Consider the following 23,947-nt stretch of genomic DNA (forward strand, 5'->3'; position numbering starts at 1 on the left):
GAAATGAGCAAGTTTCCTGAGGCAGTAAAGGCACTGGTGACCCTTTTTACAGACCGATTTGCAATAAAAGTTCAGTTTTTCATTGATTATGGTCCCAAGATATTTATATGATTGCACTTGCTCTATTTTCTGACCTTTAATTAAAGTGACTCTGTGCCCATTTTGTTGTTTCCTAAAATCAATAACCATATCTTTTGTTTTAGATATGTTCAATTGGAGATAAGACTCCTCCCACCACTGAACAAACTAATCAATGATTGGACTATGGTGAGTTTCACCCTCTTTCAGTAAGCTGACAATAACAAAGTCATCTGTAAATTTAATGATGGCCCTGTTTTCATATCTGCTCTGACACATGTTTGTAAAGAGAATGAATAATAAGGGCGATAAGAGACACCCTGGAGGAGAAGCTGTGGAGGAGAACACTGGGTCAGACAGAACCCCATTTATTCTCACTCTTTGTGACCTGTCAGTTAAAAGATCTAAAATCCAGCAAACCAGGTTTTTCCTGATTTCAAACTCTTCTAAAAGTCTTTTCATTAAAATATGGGGCTGTATTGTATTAAAAGCTGAAGAAAAATCAATGAAAAGAAGTCTTGCAAAAGTCCCTTTACTCTCTACATGTTTAAGAATCAGATTTAGTCGAGTCCAAAGCGCGTCCTGCACTCCTCTGTTGGGCCTGTGCGCAAATTGCATTGGATCCAGCTGATATTCAATCTCTTCCATAATCACATTTCTGATGATGTTTTCAAAGACTTTCATGACAACTCAGGTGAGGCAACAGGCCTGAAGTCATTCAGGACGTTTGGACGACTAGATTTAGGGACATGAACGACGACAGCTTCCTTCCAAAGCGAGGGCACATTTTGTATTTGAAAGAATTTATTGAAAATAACCTGAAATTTAGGACTGAGCTCTTTAGCACAAGATTTAATTAGGCGGCACTAATGTTATCAGGGCCCTGGCTCTTGTTCACATTAACTGTATGAAAGGCCTTTTGGACATCGCTGAGTTCAGTGATGAAGTGTTGAGTATCTTTCAGTTTCTGTTTCAGTTCAGAAGAACTAAAACGAGCATCAAGCATATTCAAATCTCTGTCTGACTTAAAACCGTCTACAATGATCTGACTGCTGCTCTGGGGATTTTGAAACCCTGATATGGTTTTCATACAAGTCCAGGCAGACCCAAAACGTTTTGCAGCAAATTTTCTTTCAAGAAGGTTTTTGTAGATCTGTTTTGCTTTCAAGAGCTCGATTTTCAAGTCTTTGGTGACTGCCTGAAAGTCAGTAACAGCCCCCTCTTTAAAAGCCTGTCTCTTTTTCCTTAAACAGGATTTGATGCATTTGGTGACCCATGGCTTATTGTTAGGGTACACTTTAGCATGCTTAAGGGGTATAATCATGTCTTTACAAAACCTGCATATGAGCTAACATCCACCAAAGCATCAAGACTGAATAAAAACTTCCCAATCTGTCAATTGAAAACATTCCTGCAAGGTAAGCACAGATTCTTCTGACCACATGATTGATTGATGATAACATAATTTTTTCACCCCCCAAAAATTCACGTTCAAAGCAACATATCAGCCCGATATCACACAGAACTGTCACATGACATCAAACACAAGCTGTCAGCTCTGCAGAGTGGGCAATCATAATGAAGCAGTTCATTATAAGCTGCAGACTCAAGCTGCTCTTCATATATTTGTCCACCAGATGTCACCAAAGAGGACTGTGATGAAAGCTTCGAGTAATGAACCGTTTTTCATTACAAGCTTGGCCAACTGACTACAATCTACAATAAACTAATATGGCTTTTCAATCCTCTCTTCAATCACTTGGTACCACCAGGAACCTTTAAATGGGCACTCAAGCTGCCTGGAGACTGTTTTGTCGTGCACATCAGAGAAACCACAGGTAAGACAATCTTATCCAAAAGGTCAGTGTAACAGTATTGTTTTCCACCAGCTTAACCAAACTTCCCACACTAACTGAAATTTCTTTTCCCAGGCAAACATTAAACAGCAGCAGCTGGAAAACTGGAAAACCTAAAGCCAAATAATCAATAAAACATAACAAACTTTTGTATGAGTGAGTATTGATAAACTGAGCAGAATTAAACCTCAGTGAAACCACATATAAGTTCTGGTAACTGGCACATATTTATGTTTAATATGTTGTTTTATATTTTGATCAGTTTCAGGTGTTTGTGCGACTGTGTTAACCATCAGTAAAAACCACATATAAATCACACTTCTGTGTTTAACAATTACAACACTTGATGCTGTTTTTCTGATTCAGGATTATGTGTGTGATGAGTTGGCCACACAGTTCTTATCGTTCTGCTTCAGACACACACAAAACTGCCGAGGTTGAAGCTGGCTTCAGTCTCTTTCTACCCCACGTCTCACCACATTTCCAAAATGTAAACTCTGAGTCTCATAAGAAATGTGGTTCAAAAAGATGTGCTGATCTATGAATGCATCCTTACTGAAAGCTAAAGATGTCCAGCAGACAAAAACAGCAGCTGAATGAACAGTTATCATGAGCGAGTGTACAAACACTATCACAGGAAATAACAGAAATAAACTGTAGTTTCCATTTATACCTGTAGTATTTTTTCAGCTCCATGTCATCTTCCAATATGTCAAAATATGATTTCATTGTATCTTAAACAAATACAAACTTCTTTCTTCCCCCCAGAGAGCCAACAGTTTACTATCAGAACTGAGGCTGATCATTAACAGGGAGCAGCAGGTAACAAGGTCATCAGCAGTGGAGGAAAGTATGGAAGTAATACTCAGCTTCATATTTGAAGATACTCGAGTATCTTAGCTGCAGGTCTGGAACAATGGTTTTATTTCCTTTCCCATTAAACATCTCACACAGCCCCTCATCTGTGACCCTTAGCAAACCCACTGGATATCTACCTGCACATAAAGGAGATCAGATCAGTTCCATCTAGACCAGCTGTAACAGGAAAATGCTGCTTACACTTTGATGCATCACTTTCAGTTTGTCATATAAGACAATATATGAGATTGAGGCATTATTTTCCTGCAGTGAGTAAATCTACTTTGTACTTTACTCTTTTCTTTTAGGTAAAGGCTCTAAACAGTACTTGTACACTGTGGAAATCCCATAAGAACGTCTCCTGAACTCTGAAAAATAACAAAACAAAGACTAAAAGGAGGTCATGGGTGCTGATGATGATGAGGAGGAGGAGTGACTTATGTCCTAGAATACAACAGAACAGTGTCTCTACAAACTTATGAAAACATGACAGTCTTGCATTAGTTTGTATTGTTATGATTTCAAAAAACGAGGGAAAAATCTCCTTGAAATGCACAATTCCTTTTTGTTATTTCTTAGTGTGTGACGTATTTTATTGGCTTTATGATTGGTGCAAACAGTTTCCTGATTCATAATGGAAATAGATTTTAGACACAGGAGGAACACGCAGTGATCAGCAGGAGCAGCTTGGAGTCCAGTCTTCTTCACACTGAGGAGGGACATATATGCAGGAACAGTTGTCATAACTGTTACAACCACCAGATGGCGAAAGAGTCCCACTGCAACTTTAAGCCATGAAGGATGTGTCTTGATGTTTGCTTGTGATAAATCTGCTTTATGTGAGTCTTTTTCAGAGAGTAATAGTAACATGTCTGATTATATGTCTTTAATCAGTAAAGTCTCGCTTTGCTAGAAATAAATCAATAATAAAATTGTAAACATGCAGCTGTATGTTAGAAGTCAAAGGGTCCTTAAGTCTTCTGTAAATTGACGGGGATCAAATGAAGGACACAAGTATCTGTTCTTACTCTAATAAATGCTGCTTTAATATCCAACAGACTATTTTCCTTCCTCATCAGCAGTAAACAGCTCGACTGCGTCTGTGCATTTGTGTCCTCCATACTTGTTTCCACAGACATCTCAGGCTTGATGCCACGATGCAGTGCAGAAACCTGACAACCCTCTGACTCATGTTCAAATGTTCAAGGACATTTCTCAGGATCATGTATGACCCCTTTTTGACATTTGGACTTTCATTAATAATATTTGTGTTTCTGAGTCATTTTTGTGGAGACTTCTGTCCAACGTAGTGTCCAAATGAAGCCTGAAGCTTTTCTTCACCCTCTTGTCAGATGGTCAGCAACAAAACTCTGTTCCAACCAATGTCTGATAAGAGATGAGACACAGCAGCTGAGCAAATGATCATTTCATGCTGAAGACATCCTCAGACAGAATTAAACACATACATAAACACAGCCTGGTGCCAATAACACAGCTAATGACACTGCTGTATCACTGGCTTTACTGATTAAAGACCATATCTGAAGGAAATCTTTGAACACAACAGAAAGTGACCTTTTAAACCTGCCACACTGGTGCTGCATTCAAGGACCATTAAAAACATTTGAAAGGACTTAAGAACATGAAGAAAATGTGACTTGTTTCTCTGTAATGAAGCTGTTTTAGTGAAGAAAGTTGAAAGGTCACAGAACGACTGCTGAATCTTCTGCTCTAAACATGAACTCTGAACTTTGTGATGCTTCAGGAGGAAAACTGCTTCAGTTATTCTCTCAGATTAGTTTCATATTTTCTGCGTCAGATTTGAGTGAGATCCTGGAATGAAGACAGAAGAAAAGACTTTGTTCAAAGTTTGATTTATAGTCAAACCTTCCAGTTTATTCACACAATAAAACATCAACACAATATATGAATTCATTCATTAAAATCACAGTTTTTCCTCATTTGTTTGATGATTTTGACAAAAACAAACACAAACACACACACATGGTCTGCCATACTCATAAAGAGAAATGTCGACATTTTTCAAGACAAATATTCCAGAAACATTTAGAGGATAGAGAAGTTTACATTTTCATGTGGAGAAATATTTTAGTAAATCAAAATGATGATGAGCAGTGATAGCCTCCATAAACAGTCACAGGAAAGATCTCCTTTAAAAACTCAGAAACATCAAGAGAACAACTAGAAGATGTGGAGGTACCACCCATAATGTTTGACTGACAGCTGATCTCTGTGCAGAAATGATGGAGAGAAAATAAAATGAAACTAAAACACAGATTTAAACCCACAATATGAAAGACTTCAGTCTATTTCACTTTAATCAACTCAGCAGTATCTTCAAGTCCACTATAGTAAATCAACAGTCCAGCATAGAGCGGCTGAGTGAATGTGGTCTGGACTCTGTGGAGGAGAGTCATGGTTTCAGAGACGCTGTAGAAGGACAAAATACCTGCTCTGTGATCCAGGTACACTCCTACTCTGGAGGAACGAGGACCTGAGACACGAGTTTGGATGTTGTTGTACCGAAATGTAAAACTGTTGTTGTCACAATCTAATGACCAAGATTTGTCATTATGTCCAAATCTACATTCACTCCCATATCCTTTTCTGCTGATATTCTTGTATGCGACTGCTACATCAATTTCTCTCCCTCTCCACTCCACCTCCCAGTAACAACGTCCAGTCAGACTCTCTCTACTCAGGACCTGCCACAGTCCAGTGAATCTGTCTGGATGATCAGAATAAGACTGTTGTTGATTCATTAATGTTGCTTTTCTGTTCTCCTCTGATAATAACAGCCATGTGTTTGCTGTGTTTGGATCCAGTGTGATTTCACATGAATATTTTAAGAATTCAGCTCTGGTCTTTGGCTCTGGTGGATCTGACAGTAAAACATCCACTTCAGTGACTGTCAGTGAGATGTTTGTCCATTCCTCTCTCAGAATGTCCTGTAGTTTATCTCTGACCTCTGACACAGCTGCTGTCACATCCTCAAAGTAGCTCAGAGGACGGATATTGATGCTGGATGAGTCTGTAGACTCACTGAGTGCTGACAGTGAGGGGTAGTTGTGTAGAAACTGGATGTGATCCTCTGTGTGTGAGAGCTGCTTCAGCTCAGCATCTTTCCTCTTCAGCTCAGTGATCTCCTGCTCCAGCTTCTCCTCAAGCTCTTTGACTCGACTCACTTCAGTTTCCTGCTGGGATCTGATCTGCTGCTTCACATCAGAGCTTCTTTTCTGGATGAGATGGATCAGCTCAGTGAAGATCTTCTCACTGTGCTCCACTGTTTGATCAGCAGACTGATTGATGGCCTCCACCTCCTGTTGAAGCAGCTTCACATCTTTCTCTCTGTCCTGGAAACTCTGCTGGATGTTTTGTCGACTCACCTCCAGCTCTCTCTGCCTCTCAGTCCTTTCTGCTGCAGCTGAGACTGTGTCGTGGCCTTTATGTTCATCCACAGAGCAGAGATAACAGATACTCTGCTGATCAGTACGGCAGAACATCTTCATCACCTCATCATGACGAGAGCAGATGTTCTCCTGGAGCTTCTTGGAGGGCTCCACCAGCTTGTGTTTCTTTAACTGAGCTGCTACATAATGAGGCTGAAGGTGTTTCTCACAGTAAGATGTCAAACACACAAAACAGGACTTGAAGGCTTTCATTTTTCTTCCAGTGCAGACATCACAGGCCACATCTTCAGGTCCAGCATAGCAGTGATCAGCAGGAGCAGCTTGGAGTCCAGTCTTCTTCAGCTCCTCCACTAAATCTGCTAACATGGTGTTTTTCTCCAGGACAGGCCTCGCTGTGAAAGTCCTCTGGCACTGAGGGCAGCTGTAGATTTTCTTCTTTTCCTCTTCATCCCAGAAGCTTTTAATACAGTTCATGCAGTAGTTGTGTCCACAGGGAATAGTCACCGGATCCTTCAGTAGATCCAAACAGACTGAACAGCAGAATTTTGTTTGATCCATTTGATTCATGTGCTGTGCCGTTTCACCGTCTCTCAGTGACTGTCAGACAGTTTCACTTCCTCTGAACAGAAACAACCTCTGTGCTCTGAAGGGAAACAGATCTCTGCTCTTGTTCACCTCCTACAGGAAATGAGGCTCACCAGCAACTGCATTTACACCATGTTGTTTAGACCCATCCTGATACAGACACATCTGTGAAGGGAGGCACTAAAGAAATATTCTTACAGAGCGACCAAGAGCCAATCACATGATGCAGGGTGTGGTATGTTTGGTTACAGCACGCAGTAACAAGTCTGACCCAGGCAAACTGGTTTAACTGGCAGCAAGCTTGATTTCTTGATTATTTATTTTTTAAATGGTAAAATATATGTAAAACTATTTAAAAAACAAATACAGATAGTGTTCTAATTCTACATTCTTTAGTAATGTTTCCTGTGTACCACCATGTATTTCGAAACAATACATTAGTATGTGCTTTATATGCAGACACTCAAATATAACTCAACATTCACACTGAAGATACACAGTAGACATAAGAATCAGTTTTCATGCCCTTTGTTTATTCTTTCATTTAAAATCTTTGTGGTAAAGATCATCATAATTACCCATTAACTTTCATGTACATCTTAAATGTTACACTGTTGGCAGCAAAGATTGCACAGCAAAGCCGATTAAACTAGAAGCTAAACGACTCTTCAGTCCTCTTTTGAAAGCAGTCTTTAAATGGCAAGCATTAACTTTTGTCATAAACTGTATAACCACCAGATGGCGATATTAGCTTGTAAGTAATAAAATGGCATCAAAACAAACCTCTAGTCCGACCTGAGACCCAGCTCCTGATCGAATGATTATTTCATGGTGAGGAGATCCTCAGACAAAATGAACTTAAATACAGATTAATAACAGTTTGCTAAAGATGGAAACTCACTGCAAGGACAGAGAACTGCGTTTTTTTCACTTTAACATTTTTGTTTTCACATTGAACTTGAACATTTTTCTGTTATTTTGCAAATTCTCCTATTTTATATATTTAAATAGAAAACTGAGGAGAAATTCTTTGGTAAGTTAAATATTTTTTGGCAATTAAACTTTTTTTTTGAGGGCAAAGCCAAATATTCATCCAATTTAACCACCTGAGAAACATCCCCATAGCAAACAGGTTTCACAAATTCACATTTCTCAAAAACCTCCCAAAAGTCTTTACACGTCTCTTCTGTTAATCAGTGTCTAAAAGTGAATCGACACTTTTAAGGTGTATTACTACTCTCAAGTGTCAGTGAAATATTTAATCTAATTTTACATGTTTTTGTTTTATGAAAGTATGTTTTGTGACCTTTAGTAACTCCATATTGTGGACAAAACCTCCACCAACAGCAGGGAACAGTTTCAATAATTTAACACTGTCTTGGTCATGATGTGCTGTGCAGCAGACAGAGGCATAAACCCAACATGCAGATACTCAGATGCAGAAGTGAACCTAAAAGGCAGCTTTATTGCTGGACTTGCAGGCAACCATAGTGCAAAGAACTTCACTAGGAAGCTAGACTACAACACAGACAAGACACACAGCAAGCGTGAGCTCATGACAAGGGCTGTATCCCAATAAAGTAGGCAGCCTTAACGGTCCTCAAGGTCCGCGTACTCAAAGACCGCTAAGACCGGAAGTGCGAGGCTTGTAGGCTTGTTAAAGCCTCCGTCGCGCTGCCCAGGTTGCCTAGCAACCATGATACTAACAGCTGGAAACGTTTCATTCAGCTTTGTTTGACAGAAATGAAGGAGAAGATATTTTGTTCATTTGTTTCTACATGAGCTCTGTGTGATTTAATAAGTATCTGAGGCTGAGACCACAGGACTGTAAAACATGATTGTTGGGCTTCATTTCTGTACTGAACGGTCATTTTAAGATTAGCTAGTAAATAACAATTAGCTAATGTTGTTCATGAGACTAAAGTCATCTCACTTTGGTAATGTAAATATAATATGGCCAATATTATAGTTATTATATTAATCATTATTAGTTATTACAGCAGTGAGTTTGAACTCTGTGTCAAATACTGAGCTTCAGTAAAGATTCAAGTTGCAGTTATTTATATTTCCTATCACCTTAAATATTCACTCAAAGACAAGTATCTTTGACAGTGTATATATAGATGTATCATATATTGTTCGTTTAATATGTTGGCATGACTAAATGTGGCTCAGCTATAGGAGACAGAAAACGAACAAAATAAAGCAGCAAGTGATGCACACTGAGACTCAGACATGTAAGCTTGATACTGGGGAATAAACAGACCTGGAGACAAAAGGACAAAACACAGATGATAGAGAGACAGAGAGACGACAACAGGAGAGACTAAAGACAACACAAAGATGAGACAAATACAGACTAGACATGAAAAGGGGACAAACATGAACAGAAAAAGGAACCAACTAGAAACATAAGCAACAAAACTCAGAGGCTCTCAAAACCTGAACCTAACTATTTCATAATTCTGAAGAATGAATAAAATGTCCAACAAACTCAAAAACCTGGGTCAAATTCCCAGGAGCATGACAGTCAGACATTAACCTTTTTCATTGAAAGGTATTCTGTAAAGTTCAGTTTTCAGATTCCATTTGAAGAGTCTCTTAAAAGCACCTGAAGGTAACTTCAGATTATCTTCCTGTTTCTAGGGCAGAATGATGGTCTTGTGTTATCAAACCTCAGGCTGGTGCCTCCAGTGTCCATGCATGCAGAAGCTTCTGGTTCATGTGTCAAACCATCCAAAACAGGAGTTTCCAAAGCTGCCGGGGTGCAGTCTGTTCAATGTTTCATGTCATCCCTGCAGAGCCAGAGCACCAGGCCTCCTATTTTCAGTCAAGGAAGGTGAGACAAAACCAGTAACCATAGTGCTCTGTGTCAAATATTTTCTATTGTTTCTTTTCTATTCTGTCACTGTGTGTTAACCCTGTGCAGGGTGAACCAGAGGCGGAGCCAGACATTTGAAACACCCGGGGCTTAGCCCAAAGGGTAGTATGCATGTGGGATTTTTCTTTTTTTTTTTTTTTTTTTTTGGGGGGGGGGGGGGGGGGGGGGGTGTAGAAATGACTGAAAGATTAATAGGCTCTGTTTTGAGTTTTGTTCAAAAAAGAATGACTTCATATAGGGAAATATATATATCACATGTGCAGGACACCTTAAACTAGTTTTTTAATTAAGCAGCGAGGCAGAACAAGGTCAGGGCTGTATCAAGACACAGGGACTAAACCCCAATTCAACCAGACCCAGAACTGATCCAGAATTAAAACAGGACTACAACAGTTCAAAATCAGGACTACTGAGGACTTAACCAAGACAGAACCACAATCAGAACTAGATGATAGCACTAAAAATCATCATAGACCTGCACTACACTTGTTTTTTAATTCTACCAAAGTCCACTATTTAGATTGAGAAAAGTTTATATAATTATTTAGCCTTGTTGTGCAAACAAGCCTGCAGAACTTAATAAATACAGAATTTGAAAAATAACAAACCTAAAAAGAAACACTAGGTACGAGATACATGAGTACCTATGATACGGTGATACTTTTGGTAAACAACCATTTGACTAACATGTGTGTCTCACCTGCTCTTGTTCCACCTCTGTTCTGTCCTCGTTCTCCTCTCTCTCCCTCTCTGTGCTGACAATCATCAAATATACAGTTGAAACCAGATATTTACTCTTCATATAAAAACACTTTTTTAATTGTAACATCAAATCAGACAAAATGTTTATTTTTTTAGATTGATAAATATAAAAAACATATCTGTTAACTTTAAGAGTAAAGAGAGAAACTATCTGTATTTCTTAATTTTAAATGGCACCAAATTGTATTCAAACTGAGCCACACTTATGGAGCTCCACAGTTCTTTTCCTGGTGTTTTGGTTGATATCTCTTGATTTTCCCATGTCACAGAAACAGGCTCTGTGTTTTGCCTTATATGCATCCACAGCTGTGCCACCAACTTAGTCACATGGACTCTACTAACCTATCAGAAGCTTCTTCAGCTCAGAATGGAATCGTCTGGAGTTTTCTTATTAATTAACAATAAACTTAGTGTATATGTACTCCTAAATTTGATGAAAGTGATAATAAATAGACAGTTCTGTCTCTCTTTATTCTGACATTTAACTAATTCAAAATATATTTCAATATTTATCTAAAACAAAAGTTTACTCTAAATTGATGTTGTACAGTAAAAATGCTTTATGTTTTCTCCCTAAAGTGTATGTAAATATCTGGTTACAAATGTGAATATCCTGCTGTGTACTGAAATCCCTCTTGTTTTGCATAGAAATATACTGAACAACATACAAAGCATAATATATAAAATAACATTTACCTGAGTTTTTTCTTTGAAAGAAGCCTCTAATGTCCATTCTTATATTTCAGTGCATAACTGAAACCGATTTAGTCGGGGAGGGTAAGAACTGAAAATATGAAATAAACACACGTAAGCTAAGACTCTCTAAAGAAACAGCATTTGTTCGGCTTTTCATTTCGCCATTTGTTGATTCACTCGAAGAGCAAGTAACGTAATATTGGTCAAGTGATCAGTTTGATATCAATCTTTCGTGATGCACCGTCATATTTACATTATTTGTACGGTACGAATGATTTTCTTTGGTACCTGGTCAAACTTAAGCTCTCCTTAGTATGGCTGGCTCCGTTTCTCCAACAGCGCACTCACGGGCAGCAGCTGTCCTGCCCCCTCGCTCAGTTGCTTAGTGCCTGAGCTCGAATCATACCAATATCAGGGGGGATTCACGCACAGTCGTAAATTCCCACAGTGTGCACTATGTGCTTCGAATATTGTGTGTACTTTTTGTTTTATACAGTTGTCAGCCAGGCATCTAACTATGAAAAATTACACTCCAAAAGACCCCGGGCTTCTGACAAAACAACCCGGGCTTAAGCCCAGTAAGCCACCCCCACGCTCCGCCCCTGGGGTGAACGCTGCCTTTTGCCCAGTGAAACCCGAGGTTGATGGATGTTACTGAGTATTACTAATCATGTCACAGAATCTATAAGACAGGGATGTCAAACTCATTTTACACTGTGGGCCACTTACAGGTAACTTTGATCATAAGTGGGCCGGACATGTGAAGCTGCACGATTAATGTGTAAAATTACAGACAAGTTCTTTTAGTTGATTCCCCAGACTGTCCTGTAATTATAAAATATAAAGTCTTTCATTAACTTAAAAATAATGTCCTATTTTCAAGAATCCACTATAAAAAAAAAAAAGACAAAGAAATAAATTAAAAATTTAGTGGAAAAAAAAACCCAGGAACTTTAATTGTTTAACTGTCACCTCTTTGGTGTAGTATGAATAGCAACTAAGGGGGATTCTTTATAATGTCAAGAAAACCTAAAATTGTTGTTATTATTATTAGTAGTGATAAATGTTAAAATTGTATGCATTTCACATTTTCCAGTTTCTGTAGGCTGATTCTGCCCCCGAGCTTTATGTTTGAAACCTTTGTTATAAGGGATCTAAATATAATAAATGAGGAATAATCATCGCCTTTATCAGAAAAAATTATATTGCTATACAACATGTGCAGGTACAATTTAATAAATTTTAAAAGATTTTTTGCAAAAAATAAGACATAAGTGATGTGATTATATTGTATTAATAGAAAAAATGCTTTACATAAATAAAAATTAATTACAAATATTAATTAATTAATTACAAATTCCTCCAGCCAACCTAAAAAAATACCTTGCGGATAAATTTAGGCCCCTGCAGGTCAAAAAGGATCTCGCCTTATAGGAAAGTCTTATTTGGTTAATCTGCTCTTTATTTTCTCAATTAATCTCTTCACCGGCTGGTCTAAGGAACTGATCTGTTTCATCCAACCTTCAGTGCAGTACACACTCCAACATGCACAATGAAGTAAAGAACTAAAGAAAATCTGCAGGATTTAGATTTGAGGAAGCAGAAATAGAGAAAAACTATTCAAACAATAAACTCGGTCATAAAAATTGAGGCAGATTAATTTTCTGGCTGTAAATTAACTGATTTATCTCATAATCATTTGAGTTATTCTGATGTTTTTGTTTTTATTGAATGAACTGAGTTTGACAGAGCAGGTGGATTTAAGTAAATACTTTCCATTTTCATGTATAAGCTTTAAACTGGAGATGTGCTGATAGGACTGGAGGGGAAAAGAGCTCGTCTGTAGTCTGTGGATTCTGACTCTGACAAACTCTTTGAGCTCCAGGAAACAAAACAGATGTTTATACCTCTGGAGTCCTCAGCTGGAACTGAAAGACTGAAGATTTCTTTCATAAAACTGAGCAGGCACTGAGTCGTCTCCAGCTACGGTACATTTCTTATCTGCTCTGAGCTGCTTCTCAAAAGCCTGCTGATGGATTAAATTTCCTTTAATTGTAGCTAAAGGCGCTGACTTTTTGTTGGATGCGACAGGCGCGATCTAAAGCGACTGTTGCCGTAAACGCCTTTATTTTCCATAAACCTGCAGACGTTGAGCTGCAGCCGTCTGCAGAGGCACGGTCATGTTAAAGCTACATCTGATAAAATGAAGCGTTCACAGCAGCAGCATGGGGATGTGCAAAAGTCTCCTCAACTTCTGCCTCAAAACTTTTAATACTCAGTGATAAAGTTTTATTGAGAAAGTAACTTCCCAAACTGGGTCACGTTCTTTTCTTTTTTACTTTAAGTACAGCTGCATGAAAAAAGTTATTTATACTTTATTAAGTATATTTTACCGCTTTCTGATTGTAGCACAAAAAAGAGATTAAAGATAAAAAGAGTCATTTATGGGAAATGACAGAGACAGACACCTTTTTATAGGCTCACTGTATTAAAACCCAGCAGCACTGTCACCAAAGCACTTGCTCATAAAGGTCATATGATTGTTGGTGTTTTCTCTGTTTTCTGTATTATTGTAGGTTCTTTACTTTACAATAGAAAAGGCATTGATGCAACTGTAGTTGTGATTTGGTGCAATATCAATAAAACTGAATTGAATTGATAATGATTTGTAAAAAAAAAATCTCTTAAATACTTTTAAACTTACTTAAAGAACATCAATCTCTAAGTAAAAAATAAATTCCAGAAAGAAAAACAACATATTTTCAGTCGTCTGGCTCATCGTGACAGGTTTGATGAGCCCTGTGGTGTTCAGGTGTATAACGTGGTGTGGAGGTGTGTATGCAGCAGCACCGAGGTCCTCAGCTGATTTTAATTTCAAATATGTGTCTTGGGCATAACTTTGTTTATGGCAGCCTGTGTGATTCATGCTGTATTCACCTTGCACGCTAAGGTGTTGGCCAATTAAATCACCAGGAAGGCCGATGAACGCCCGCCAGGCTGCATGAAGTTTGATTAAAATCTGCTGCAGAACATAACTGTGAATTCTGACAGCCAATTTCACATGTTAGTGTTTCAGTCACTAAAGACTGGCAGTAAATGGAAATGTCAAATGATTCATTACAAGGAGCTGCCAACTTTAGAGGTTAATCGTGACAAATCTTTTCCTTCACTCAGGTTAGCTAGTAGATTGCGGCTCAAGCAGTGAACACATGTCATCTCTATTCGGACTTTCCCAAGTGTTCTTTATTTTTTGCTCTTGCTGTTTTCTTTTATTAAGCAGCTTTAATCTTGTCCCAGCTGTGGTTCAGGTGGTACAATTGGTACCAGTCACAGGGTCAGTGGATTGGTCCACAGTTTCCTCCAGTCCACATGCCAAAGTATCCTTGGACAAGACACTGAACCCCAAGTCCATCAGCGTGTGTGAATGTTGGCTAAAGCCCTCAGGCACAGATAGAAGTGCTGCATGAATGTGTGTGACTGGGTACATGAGACATGTAGCAGAAAGTGCTGTGAGTAGACAGGACCTATGCAAGTACGACATCATTTACAAACAACCAACACTTTTCATTTTCACTTTTTTTCACTTTCATTGTGTTTTTATTTTGCCAGGGTGCATGCCTTAATTTCTCTCATCCAGTGTTATGTTGAATTATTCATCATTCAGTCTTACGTGGAGTTCAGGTCCAGAGATCATAATTGAGGCCAAACGCCACTTTTAAGATATAGGGTATAAAACTTTATTTTTAAATAAAAAGGGCAGTGATGCTAAACCAGCCTTTAGTTATGCTGCTATCTCCTTAAATCTAGTGTTGCTAGCTATTTCCCAGGCTAACTGCTGCTCAGTTCCCCAAAACAAACAACCACTGAAAAGTTAAAAATGTGCTCTGATGAAATGATCAGTTTGGCTGGACTCTCTGCTGTTGCAATAAAGTAATAATGTCTTAACATCCATCCATCCAGGGTTTCTGGAGATGAGAGGATTTAGAGGTTAGCAGTGAAATAGCTCGATAAAGGAGAATCCATGTTCTAGTATTTCTGAAACAAACAAACAAAAACATGGAAAACCATCAAAACTTTGTATGAAATGTAAGGAAAGTTGTGTCTGGTCATTTATTTCTTTGTTGTAAAAATGCTTCTTGGCATCAAATCTTATGTCAGTTTACCTAATATGACTTATGTAGTAGCAAATAATAAATAAATAATAACCTGTGGTATGCTTACACTTGATCTACATGCAACTATACAAACATGTCAGGATTATTATATTGACTGCTTGATCTACTGCAGTGACAACACTGAGGCCTCAAAGCCTTAATTCAAAGCATTGATTCAGTGCTGGAGTGATCCAGGTCTTGGGTACTAAAAATCCCCCCAACCTACCACCAGTTTTCTTTCACTTTAAATTATAAGGAATATACAATTATGCTAAGAACATTTGTACTAAAAAATGAAATGTCTAGAGCATCTTATCCAATTTGTACATGAAGCAACAACAAGATGAGATTTCTTTAAACTTGTTCCTGTTTGTTTGTATTCAGGTCCCAGCTGAGTTGAGAGAGCTGACTAAAAGAAAGAACAGATTACTTTCCAATTACCCAGACGGTTACAGCTTCCTCCTATAGGGAGGGCTCCCTCATGCAGTGAAGCAAAACTATGATCTTTGTGTCTCATTTTCTCTGCTGCCATCAACAATTCAGCTTTACAGAAGCAACTAAGTGAGTAAGAGTGAGTGAAAGGCTCCCACTGTTTCAGGGAGAGAGTTCATTAAACACAAACTGTGAAAACCGTTATCAGAGAATATGAACTGACATGAATACATGGCACAAAAAAGAGAAGGTGATATAAATGAATACTTGTCACATGCAAAAGGGTTATGGCAAAAAAAGGGAACATGTCTCTCACTTCCTGTCACGATCCTGGATCATTGACCCAGCGTTTTGAGTTTTCTTGTGTTTTGATGTCATTTTGTATTATGTCTCATGTTTAAGTCGTCTTTGGTTAAGTTGATTCTCTAGTGCCGAGGTTGTCCCTGTTTAGATTTGTATTAGTTAGTATTTCCCCCCTTGTGTCTTTGCCCTCTGTGTCTCCCTCTGTGTGGCTGTGATTGTCTTTGTTGTGAGTTCCTATTTCCCTCATGTTTCCTTCTGTGTTCCCCTTCCTGTCATGTTATCCATGTTTCCCCAGTCATGTTCTCGTTGCATGTGTTAGCCATACTTCCTGTTTTATTTTGGTAGTCCCCTGTGATTTGTTGTTTTGCTCCTCTTACTTTGAAGGTATCTCGTCTCATGTGTTATGTTTAGTTTTGCTTCCCCTGTCTGGTTGTGGTTATTTGCTGTGTTCCTCATGTGTTCTCATTTCCTCGTTATCCTTCTGTGTATTTATCTCAGCGTCTCCCTCTGTCCCGTGTTGCGATCTCCCTCATTCTGTGCTGTATGTTCTGCCTGTCTAAACCTTGTTACTATTTCTAGTTTAGTTTGTTTCCTGTTTTTCCTGCCACCAAGTAATAAATCTAAGTCTTTAGTTCATGTTTGCCTCCCGGAGTCTGGATTTTGGGTCTTCCATTCCTGCCTGCCGTACACAGCACTTGATGCTTCCAGTGCATTTCAAAATAGTATATAAAGTCATCTAAAATAGAAATGACACTCTGGGGTTTGTTATAAGATGTTTGAAGTAATTCTACTGCACTAAGAAAGATTACTCACAAGTGAAACACACTCAAATCAGCTGATGGTCTTTCCATAAGTGGACACCCCAGCAAATTCATCCTGAAAATCCAACTCTGCAATACAAAGAGGAAAAGCCCAAGATTTACATTTCAGACTCTACAGGCCTCAGTTAGCAAGTCAAATGTTAAAGTTCATAACAGTTCAATTAGAAAAATGTTAAAAGGGTCAAATGTTAGGCCGTCTGTCCTAGAGTTACAGCTTGGCCCAAATCTACAGCAGAATGTCTGAAACAGAAAAGAATCAAGGTGGTGTGGTGGCCTTTATCCCCTTCCTAAACCAAGTAGTTGCATAACCCTAACCAGGAAGTAAAAGTGCATGCAAACTTATAAGGAACTCCAAGGAAAACACAACACAGCTTCACAGCCTGTATCACTGTCTCGTGCTTTGTGACCCACTTTTTCAAACTTCTTATGACCCCAGGGCAAAACAGTCTTCATGTTTCTGAACGTGTCGGAGTTTTAAAGAACAGCTTTGAAATTCTCATGAGCTGTTCGCACAAAAGAAAAACCACCATCATAATGTGGCTATCCTTTTGGCGCCAGCTGTGGGCTCATAGCTGGAGCTGAACAAAACTCCCTGATAACAACTGTGTTTAGACTGTTCTTCCCACTCTATGCAAGGTCACCTGGGTTGGCTGGTAGACTGCTTACTTAGCCTGGCAGGGCGAAGGACACTATCTCAGCTGAACTATGGACACGCACACACATATACTTACACTGATAAGCACTCACTCATCCCCCCTCCCCTTCCAACGCCTTCGATGCTTGTATCCTCCTGGGGAACACGGTCGGGTTTGAGCCCCCGCTGGAGAGTCGGCGCACTGGCAGGATGGCTGCTGTGTTGCCTAGGATTACTCCTCATCCCCTACCCACCCCTGTTGCTGGTCACGTGCTCTATAATGTTGTACTGTGGACATTTATGTGCTTTCTGTGCAGAGGAGTTTTTTTGTTTCCTGTTCTCATGCTGTCCTCCTATAGCCCTTTTTTCCCTCTTGTACTTTCCCATTGTAGTGTACATTTCAGTGGTTTTTCTGTAATGCAACCGTTCTCTGACTTGTATCCCCATGTGATGTCTGTGTTGTGTGTGTAAGGTCGGGGGCGGGTTCATTCCACTGCAGGGCCACCTGCCACTGCATGTGGCGAATAAAAATTTGAACTTGAACATGACACACTTTTGTGTTCTATTTTTCAGTGGAAGCACTTTTATGGAAATTAAGATATTTTAAAGCCAAATAGCAGCTACTTTTAGCCATGCTGGCATGGCGGTGTCAGTCAGTTGGTCTGCCACTTTCACCACGACAGTTGTGCAGACTTTTGTGCTGCCCAGAGAATTTAGCGGGTTTTTGTTCTGTCAAAAAACTTGAAGGTGAATGGGTGCAAATATCGACAATTTTATCTTTTAACAATTTTTGATGCATTTCCTGCATTATTGTTGAGTTTGTATTCACAGCTGAAATCCATCCCTGGATGCTGTGGTTGCAAGGTAAGTGTCATATCTCCCAAAAAGCCCACCGAAAACATCTTTGTATAACCTACTGAGCATTCAACACATCTGTCAGCTGCTGATAAACAGTTAGAAACTACATTCAAAAAGTTGAGGCCCCAGAAACACAGGATGGAACAAGTACAGTTTTTAAGAAGAAGAAGCAGCTAAAAACACAGCCCGTAAACCTGCCCCGAGTTCGTACTGTGAACAGTTTTTGTCATTTTAACATAAAACCTCTTATAAAACTACAGCAACTGTTTATTGTTACCAATTAGGTTAATTTGTTGCAGTCTAAGGCAGATGTGTATTTCAAGAGTGTGGAAGGCAACACGATGAGCTAAATAACCTACATTATATTTTAAAAAGGAGACAAATATTAGCTTGGAGGCCTGTCTGATGAGATCTGTAATGTGCAAACTGGGACTTGGAAAATGAGATCATTTACTTTAAACTCATAAAAAGAAATATGCAACTTGTGACTTATTTAGGTCGTTGTCATTCCCAGGGCATAAGTTAATACAGTTAATAATGTTTTGTTAAAGCAATTGGTGTCGATCATTTACCCACAAAATGTTTTTTGGTGGAAATGCTTCATGCACAAGTATTATTATACCATATATTAATATTTATGTCAGTTTTCCAGTGTGAAGTGGTACCGATGAGAAACTGATATTTTTAATTCAGTAGTTTCTATAGATTCAATCTAATAGCTGTTAGCTCTTTGACCTAGCCAGAAGGTAAAGAAAGTAAAAAGCAAGTGAAAATAAAATGAAATAAATCTGCAACTGGACAAAAAAAGCAAAACATAAAATCAAGGTCTCCTGGCGGACCAGTTTATTTCTTTGTGGTCAGTATCATCATGTTTGACATGTCAAGGCACCAAACTAAGACAGAGGTGGCTTATAAAACACTACACTACATCAGCTTATATGGACCTGTGCACGCTCATTAATAAGAAAAAATGTTTCTACATTGTGAACAAATGTGACAACGTTGTCAGCTTTTACCAACTCAGATGTCTTCAGTCTGAACTTACTGTTATTACTAGGGATGGGTATTGATAAGATTTTAACGATTCCGATTCCATTTTCGATTCTGTTTAACGATTCGATTCCTTATCGATTCTCTTATCGATTCTTTTTTTTTTTTTTAAAGGAGAACACTAAAGTCGATTAGCTTAGAACTTTGTTTTATATCTTCTCTTTGAACAAGATAGAAATTTAGGAGTAACATGGCCTTACAAACCCAACAGTGAGATCTTAAGAGATCCAGCCTACGGCTCTTCAATGGGGTGTCACAGGGTCCCCAGGAAAAAAAATGTATATGTAAAATAATAAAATAAATATTCTCCTGTAGCAATAACAAAGTTTAACATAAATTATTCTGTAGCAATTACACAAGAATATCCAGTAATGTCCCTGCCTACAATTAAACACATTCACTTACCTACCAAAGTGAAATCGGGGGCATGTGCTGTGGCAAATGGGTGCAAGCCTTTGACCACAAACTTAGACACTGCTCGGTGACATTCGTCTATCCTGGCCTGAAAGGAGATGCTACCGGTAGACTGCAGCGACAACTCCCAGCATCTGAGCCAGCCAGACTCTGTCTCTCTCATCATGGTTATCTAAATGCAACGCACAGTAATAGCAGGTTTTGTAATGAGGTAAATCGCGCTAACATAATATGCAATGCTAATTGATTAGTTACCTGCAGTATTAACGGGAGAGGACGTGGAAACGCTACCGCTGCTGCTGGGTTGAGCTTCGCTAGTCCGGAGCGGATCAAAAACACGACATTCGTTGAAAGCAATCGCGTGTTTTTTGAGCAAATGCTTTTGCATGTTCGTAGTGTTTCCTCCCTTTGATGAAATCTCTACTTTGCAAGTATTGCACGTTGCCCTGTTGTCATCCTTTCTCATAAAGTGTAACCAAACTTTTGAGCGTTTGTGCCGCTCAGGCGCCGTGTTTCCTACTGGGTAAAAGACGCTACTCAACGTGATGACGTCATTCGGGGCGACTGGAATCGATAAGGGAATCGTTTTTAAAAGTGGCAAACGATTCCAAGGAATTGAAACAGTGGGAACCGGTTCTCAACAAGAACCGGTTTTCGATACCCATCCCTAGTTATTACACTTTAGAAAGTTGCCTTTGAGCAAATGTACCACCCCACAAGTCTCGACCTGGATGGACCGAACTGGAAGCTGTTTCTCCATCTTGCTTTGAAGTTGTGTTTGTTTCAGACACCCCCTGAAAACTGCCCACCTATACTGTTTCTTTCTTCCCCCTTTTCTCCTGTTTAATTCATGTACAGCGGGACACTTTTGTCTTTGGGGATGAGCTGAATGGTGATGTGTTCTTCCTCTGGGTTGTCCCAATTTTGGTTATTTGGAGAGACTGCAGACCATTTTGACTGCATACCACCCTTCTTTTCAGCAAACAATATAAGTTGAGAGTGCTCAAGAATATGGGAGAATATAGAGGATGTAACCTTAAAAAGGCTTCCAGCCAGTTGTGTTGAAATAGTGATTTAACCTTGAGAGACCACATTACTTTAGAGGCAGAGCAGGGACGTTTGTGACTTCATGGCTCTGTTTGCATTCATCATACCAAAACAGTGCTTACCTTAATGTAAGCACTTTTGATTTTTCATTTTTATGTTAAAACAAGCTTCATCATCACACTTCAAACTGATCTTTGTGCCATGTTTGGCTGCCTGAGAAAGGACTTATCCCTTGAAACTGGACTTGCTGGACACTTCATTGTTTACCAGAGATCAGTACCAGAGATATAGTATTTGGGTACATGTTTATTTGTCTTTTTATAAGGAACCCCATTAGCTTCCACAACAGTGGTTGCTAGTCTTTCTGGGGCCCAAACTATCAAATACAATCAAATAAGATATTACACAATAAAGTGGATACTAAATATCCGCATAACTTGACTCTTACATCCACAGTAAGGTTTTACAGTTGTGAAGCATATAAATATTTATATTTATATAATAATAACAAGTTTCCATTACAAATGACATTGCCCTTTTACAGTATTTCTAATAAATTAAATTTAAAAGCTGCCTAAATAGGCTTTTAAGTGATTTTTAAAATTATGAATAGAAGCCAATTCTCTAATTGCATAAGGCAACTTATTCCAGTGAAAAGATGCTCTAAATATAACAGAGTTTTTCAAAAAGTTACTTTTAACTCGAGGAGTTAGTAAATTGCGGTTTGTTGAAAATCGTGTACTGATTATGTATTTCATCTGGATGCTGCGACTGAGCAGAAAAACAATATGGTGTGTTTAACAGTATTGCTTTCTTTAAAAATACAAGTAAGCCATAGTATAATTTAGCTTGTACAGAAAGCCAAGAAAGTTTATCATGGATTTTATTGATATTTGTATAATATGAACACCTTAACACTAATCTGGCCGCCTTGTTCTGGACTAACTGTTCAGATCGGTCTTATTAGCTGCTGACCAAATGATTGAACAGTACTCTAGATGAGATAATACTAGTGCATTAATGACATTTTTCATAACTGAAGAAGTAATATAAAAGCTTTTCCTGGCCATAGCTATGCCCTGTGCAGGAACTCCAGCAACACTTGAGGTAAGATGAACACTTTAATAATTGACCAACGCGTTTCGGCTTGTGGCCTTCATCAGGGTCATAATAGCTATGCCCTGCCCCAATTTTAATAGTCAATGTGCTGAGACCATGAAAGGTGGTGGTTTATGGTATGGTAAGTAATTTAATCTGGGTGACCTGTTCTAATACCGATCCAGCTATGGAAAGATTTAGTTGTGGGCTGTTGACTAAGCGTACTCTACTTCCTATGAACATATATTTGGATTTGGATACATTTAAGCAAATCGTGTTGTAATACACTTGTCATTTCGACACAGTTGCCACATGGTAGAATCATCAGCATACATTACAAGATGAGAATTATCCAGGACATACGGCAAATCATTCGTGAAAACTGAATAGAGAAATGGACCGAGACAGCAAACATAGATCAAAATATAGTTCAGCCATTTTCTTATTCAGCATTGTTAGAAAACAAACAAACTCTGCTGGTTCTGGAAAAATTCTGAAAGTTTCAAACACCTTAAACTTTTCATAAATAGCTGAAGGAATTAGGAAATGTGCTAGACTTAGAGAAAATTAAATACACAACATTAAACAAAGCAAGGCTTAAACAAAGCTTTCCAAAAATCTGGTTACCCATCAGCAGTCTGATTGAAACATTGAAATTAATTTAATGACGTTACAGATTAATGATGTCATACAGTATGAACACTTAAAAGTAATGATGTAATTTAGTCTGTCAGTCCATCACTGTTCTGTTTAACAATCAATGTGTTTTTATATATTTGTATTTTAGACCCATTTTGTTCACTTGAACTTCAAACCAGGTTTTTAATCCAGCTGTATGTCAGGAGTCAAATGCAGAACATTTAATTACAATGAGTGTTTTATTTCTCGCCATTGTTGTTCTGGGCTGTGGAAAGTGACTTTGTTTTGCGTGCATGTCAAAGCTTTTTGTGTTTTTTGTTTGCTGAAATCATTGACATTTTTGCTTTCACCCCAATGCAATGGTGGCGAGTCGAGTTCAGTTTGTGAAACTGCACAGCAAAAATAAATGACATTCAACCATTCAAAAGCAACACCTCTCTCTAAAAAGATCATGCATGTTAATGAATAATCCTCTGAACCCACTGCCACAAGTACGAAGCTCCCCATTCGGTTAAATCTATTAACATTCAATATAAAGAAATGAGACCATCAACGATTGTCAGGTTCACTCGGTGTGTTCACAAAGCCAAAAACAAAACGTGATCAGTTTTTGACACAGTGCGAAAAAAATGATGTGATGCTAATGTAGAAATGATCCTTTTCAGTTTGCAAGTCTGCATTTGAGTTCACTGACTATGTCAGGGTGTGCTGAAAGAAGACCCAAATGATGGACACAAAGAGGTTAAAGAAAACAATCCTTTTATTGGCTGATACAAAAGCCCTTCAAAAAGAAAGAAATGAACAAAAAGAAAGAGAAAAGAGTGGCAGATATTATTATCTGTCTAACCCTGGAAACAGCGAAGAAGACTCAAAGAGGAAGATGTGCATCCTTCCTTTTTTTCCTTTTTTAAAATTAGTTTTTAATTTTGTTTTAGCTTACTATAAATACCTTGGCAACTAGTCTGTCACATAGGTGAGACACCTAATGCATAATAACCAGAGATTAACTTACAGAATCTAACAAAATTAGATTTTCATGTGACTTCAATAAGGAAGATGTGTTCCATCATTTTCATTTCTCATTTCTCTCCGTGCACTACAGACCCTCTGACAAAAACACCCAAACACACACTGTGCCTGCAGCGAGGAGCACTCAGACCTTTACATTGGCAAAACCAGACAACCACTCCATGAATGCATGGCTCAACATAGGAAAACTAAATTAACCCTTGTGTGGTGTTCGTATTTTTGTTACTCAGCCAGTGTTCATGGGTCTGGTGGACCCGCTAGAGTTTTGGCTTTCCAAATTAACACTATCAAACAATTTTATGTTAAATTACTCAACAGATG

At 38.6% G+C, this 23,947-nt stretch overlaps 1 protein-coding gene and 1 long non-coding RNA gene across 4 annotated transcripts; one reads left to right on the top strand and one right to left on the bottom strand.

Annotated features, from left to right (window-relative positions):
- Nucleotides 1-1,442: 1,442 nt before the first annotated feature.
- Nucleotides 1,443-3,225, top strand: LOC146647592 (uncharacterized). Its single transcript, XR_014908555.1, has 3 exons — nucleotides 1,443-1,916; nucleotides 2,010-2,090; nucleotides 3,101-3,225. It is a non-coding gene; the product is annotated as an uncharacterized LOC146647592 (long non-coding RNA).
- Nucleotides 3,226-4,650: 1,425 nt separating this feature from the next.
- On the bottom strand, nucleotides 4,651-20,478 carry LOC146647593 (tripartite motif-containing protein 16-like). Of its 3 annotated transcripts, XM_085388502.1 has the most exons (6): nucleotides 20,069-20,478; nucleotides 19,809-19,985; nucleotides 16,850-16,926; nucleotides 11,148-11,235; nucleotides 10,390-10,444; nucleotides 4,651-9,628 (listed from the first exon to the last, which is right to left on the bottom strand). In XM_085388502.1, the coding sequence occupies exon 6, from the start codon at nucleotides 6,788-6,790 to the stop codon at nucleotides 5,120-5,122; it is 1,671 nt and encodes a 556-aa protein (XP_085244628.1). In that variant the 5' UTR covers nucleotides 6,791-9,628; nucleotides 10,390-10,444; nucleotides 11,148-11,235; nucleotides 16,850-16,926; nucleotides 19,809-19,985; nucleotides 20,069-20,478; the 3' UTR covers nucleotides 4,651-5,119. The 3 variants fall into 3 exon arrangements, 1 of the variants encoding a protein (XP_085244628.1); XR_014908414.1 differs by lacking the exons at nucleotides 4,651-9,628; nucleotides 10,390-10,444; nucleotides 11,148-11,235 and adding an exon at nucleotides 11,258-15,182 and having other exon boundaries at nucleotides 20,069-20,475; XR_014908413.1 differs by lacking the exons at nucleotides 4,651-9,628; nucleotides 10,390-10,444; nucleotides 11,148-11,235 and adding an exon at nucleotides 11,258-15,182 and having other exon boundaries at nucleotides 19,805-19,985; nucleotides 20,069-20,475.
- Nucleotides 20,479-23,947: the final 3,469 nt, after the last annotated feature.

Source organism: Rhamphochromis longiceps, linkage group LG18, assembly GCF_057381845.1.
Source record: "Rhamphochromis longiceps isolate RC_006_pf linkage group LG18, R_longiceps_female_GT1.1, whole genome shotgun sequence".
In the NCBI taxonomy this organism is placed as follows: domain Eukaryota; kingdom Metazoa; phylum Chordata; class Actinopteri; order Cichliformes; family Cichlidae; genus Rhamphochromis; species Rhamphochromis longiceps.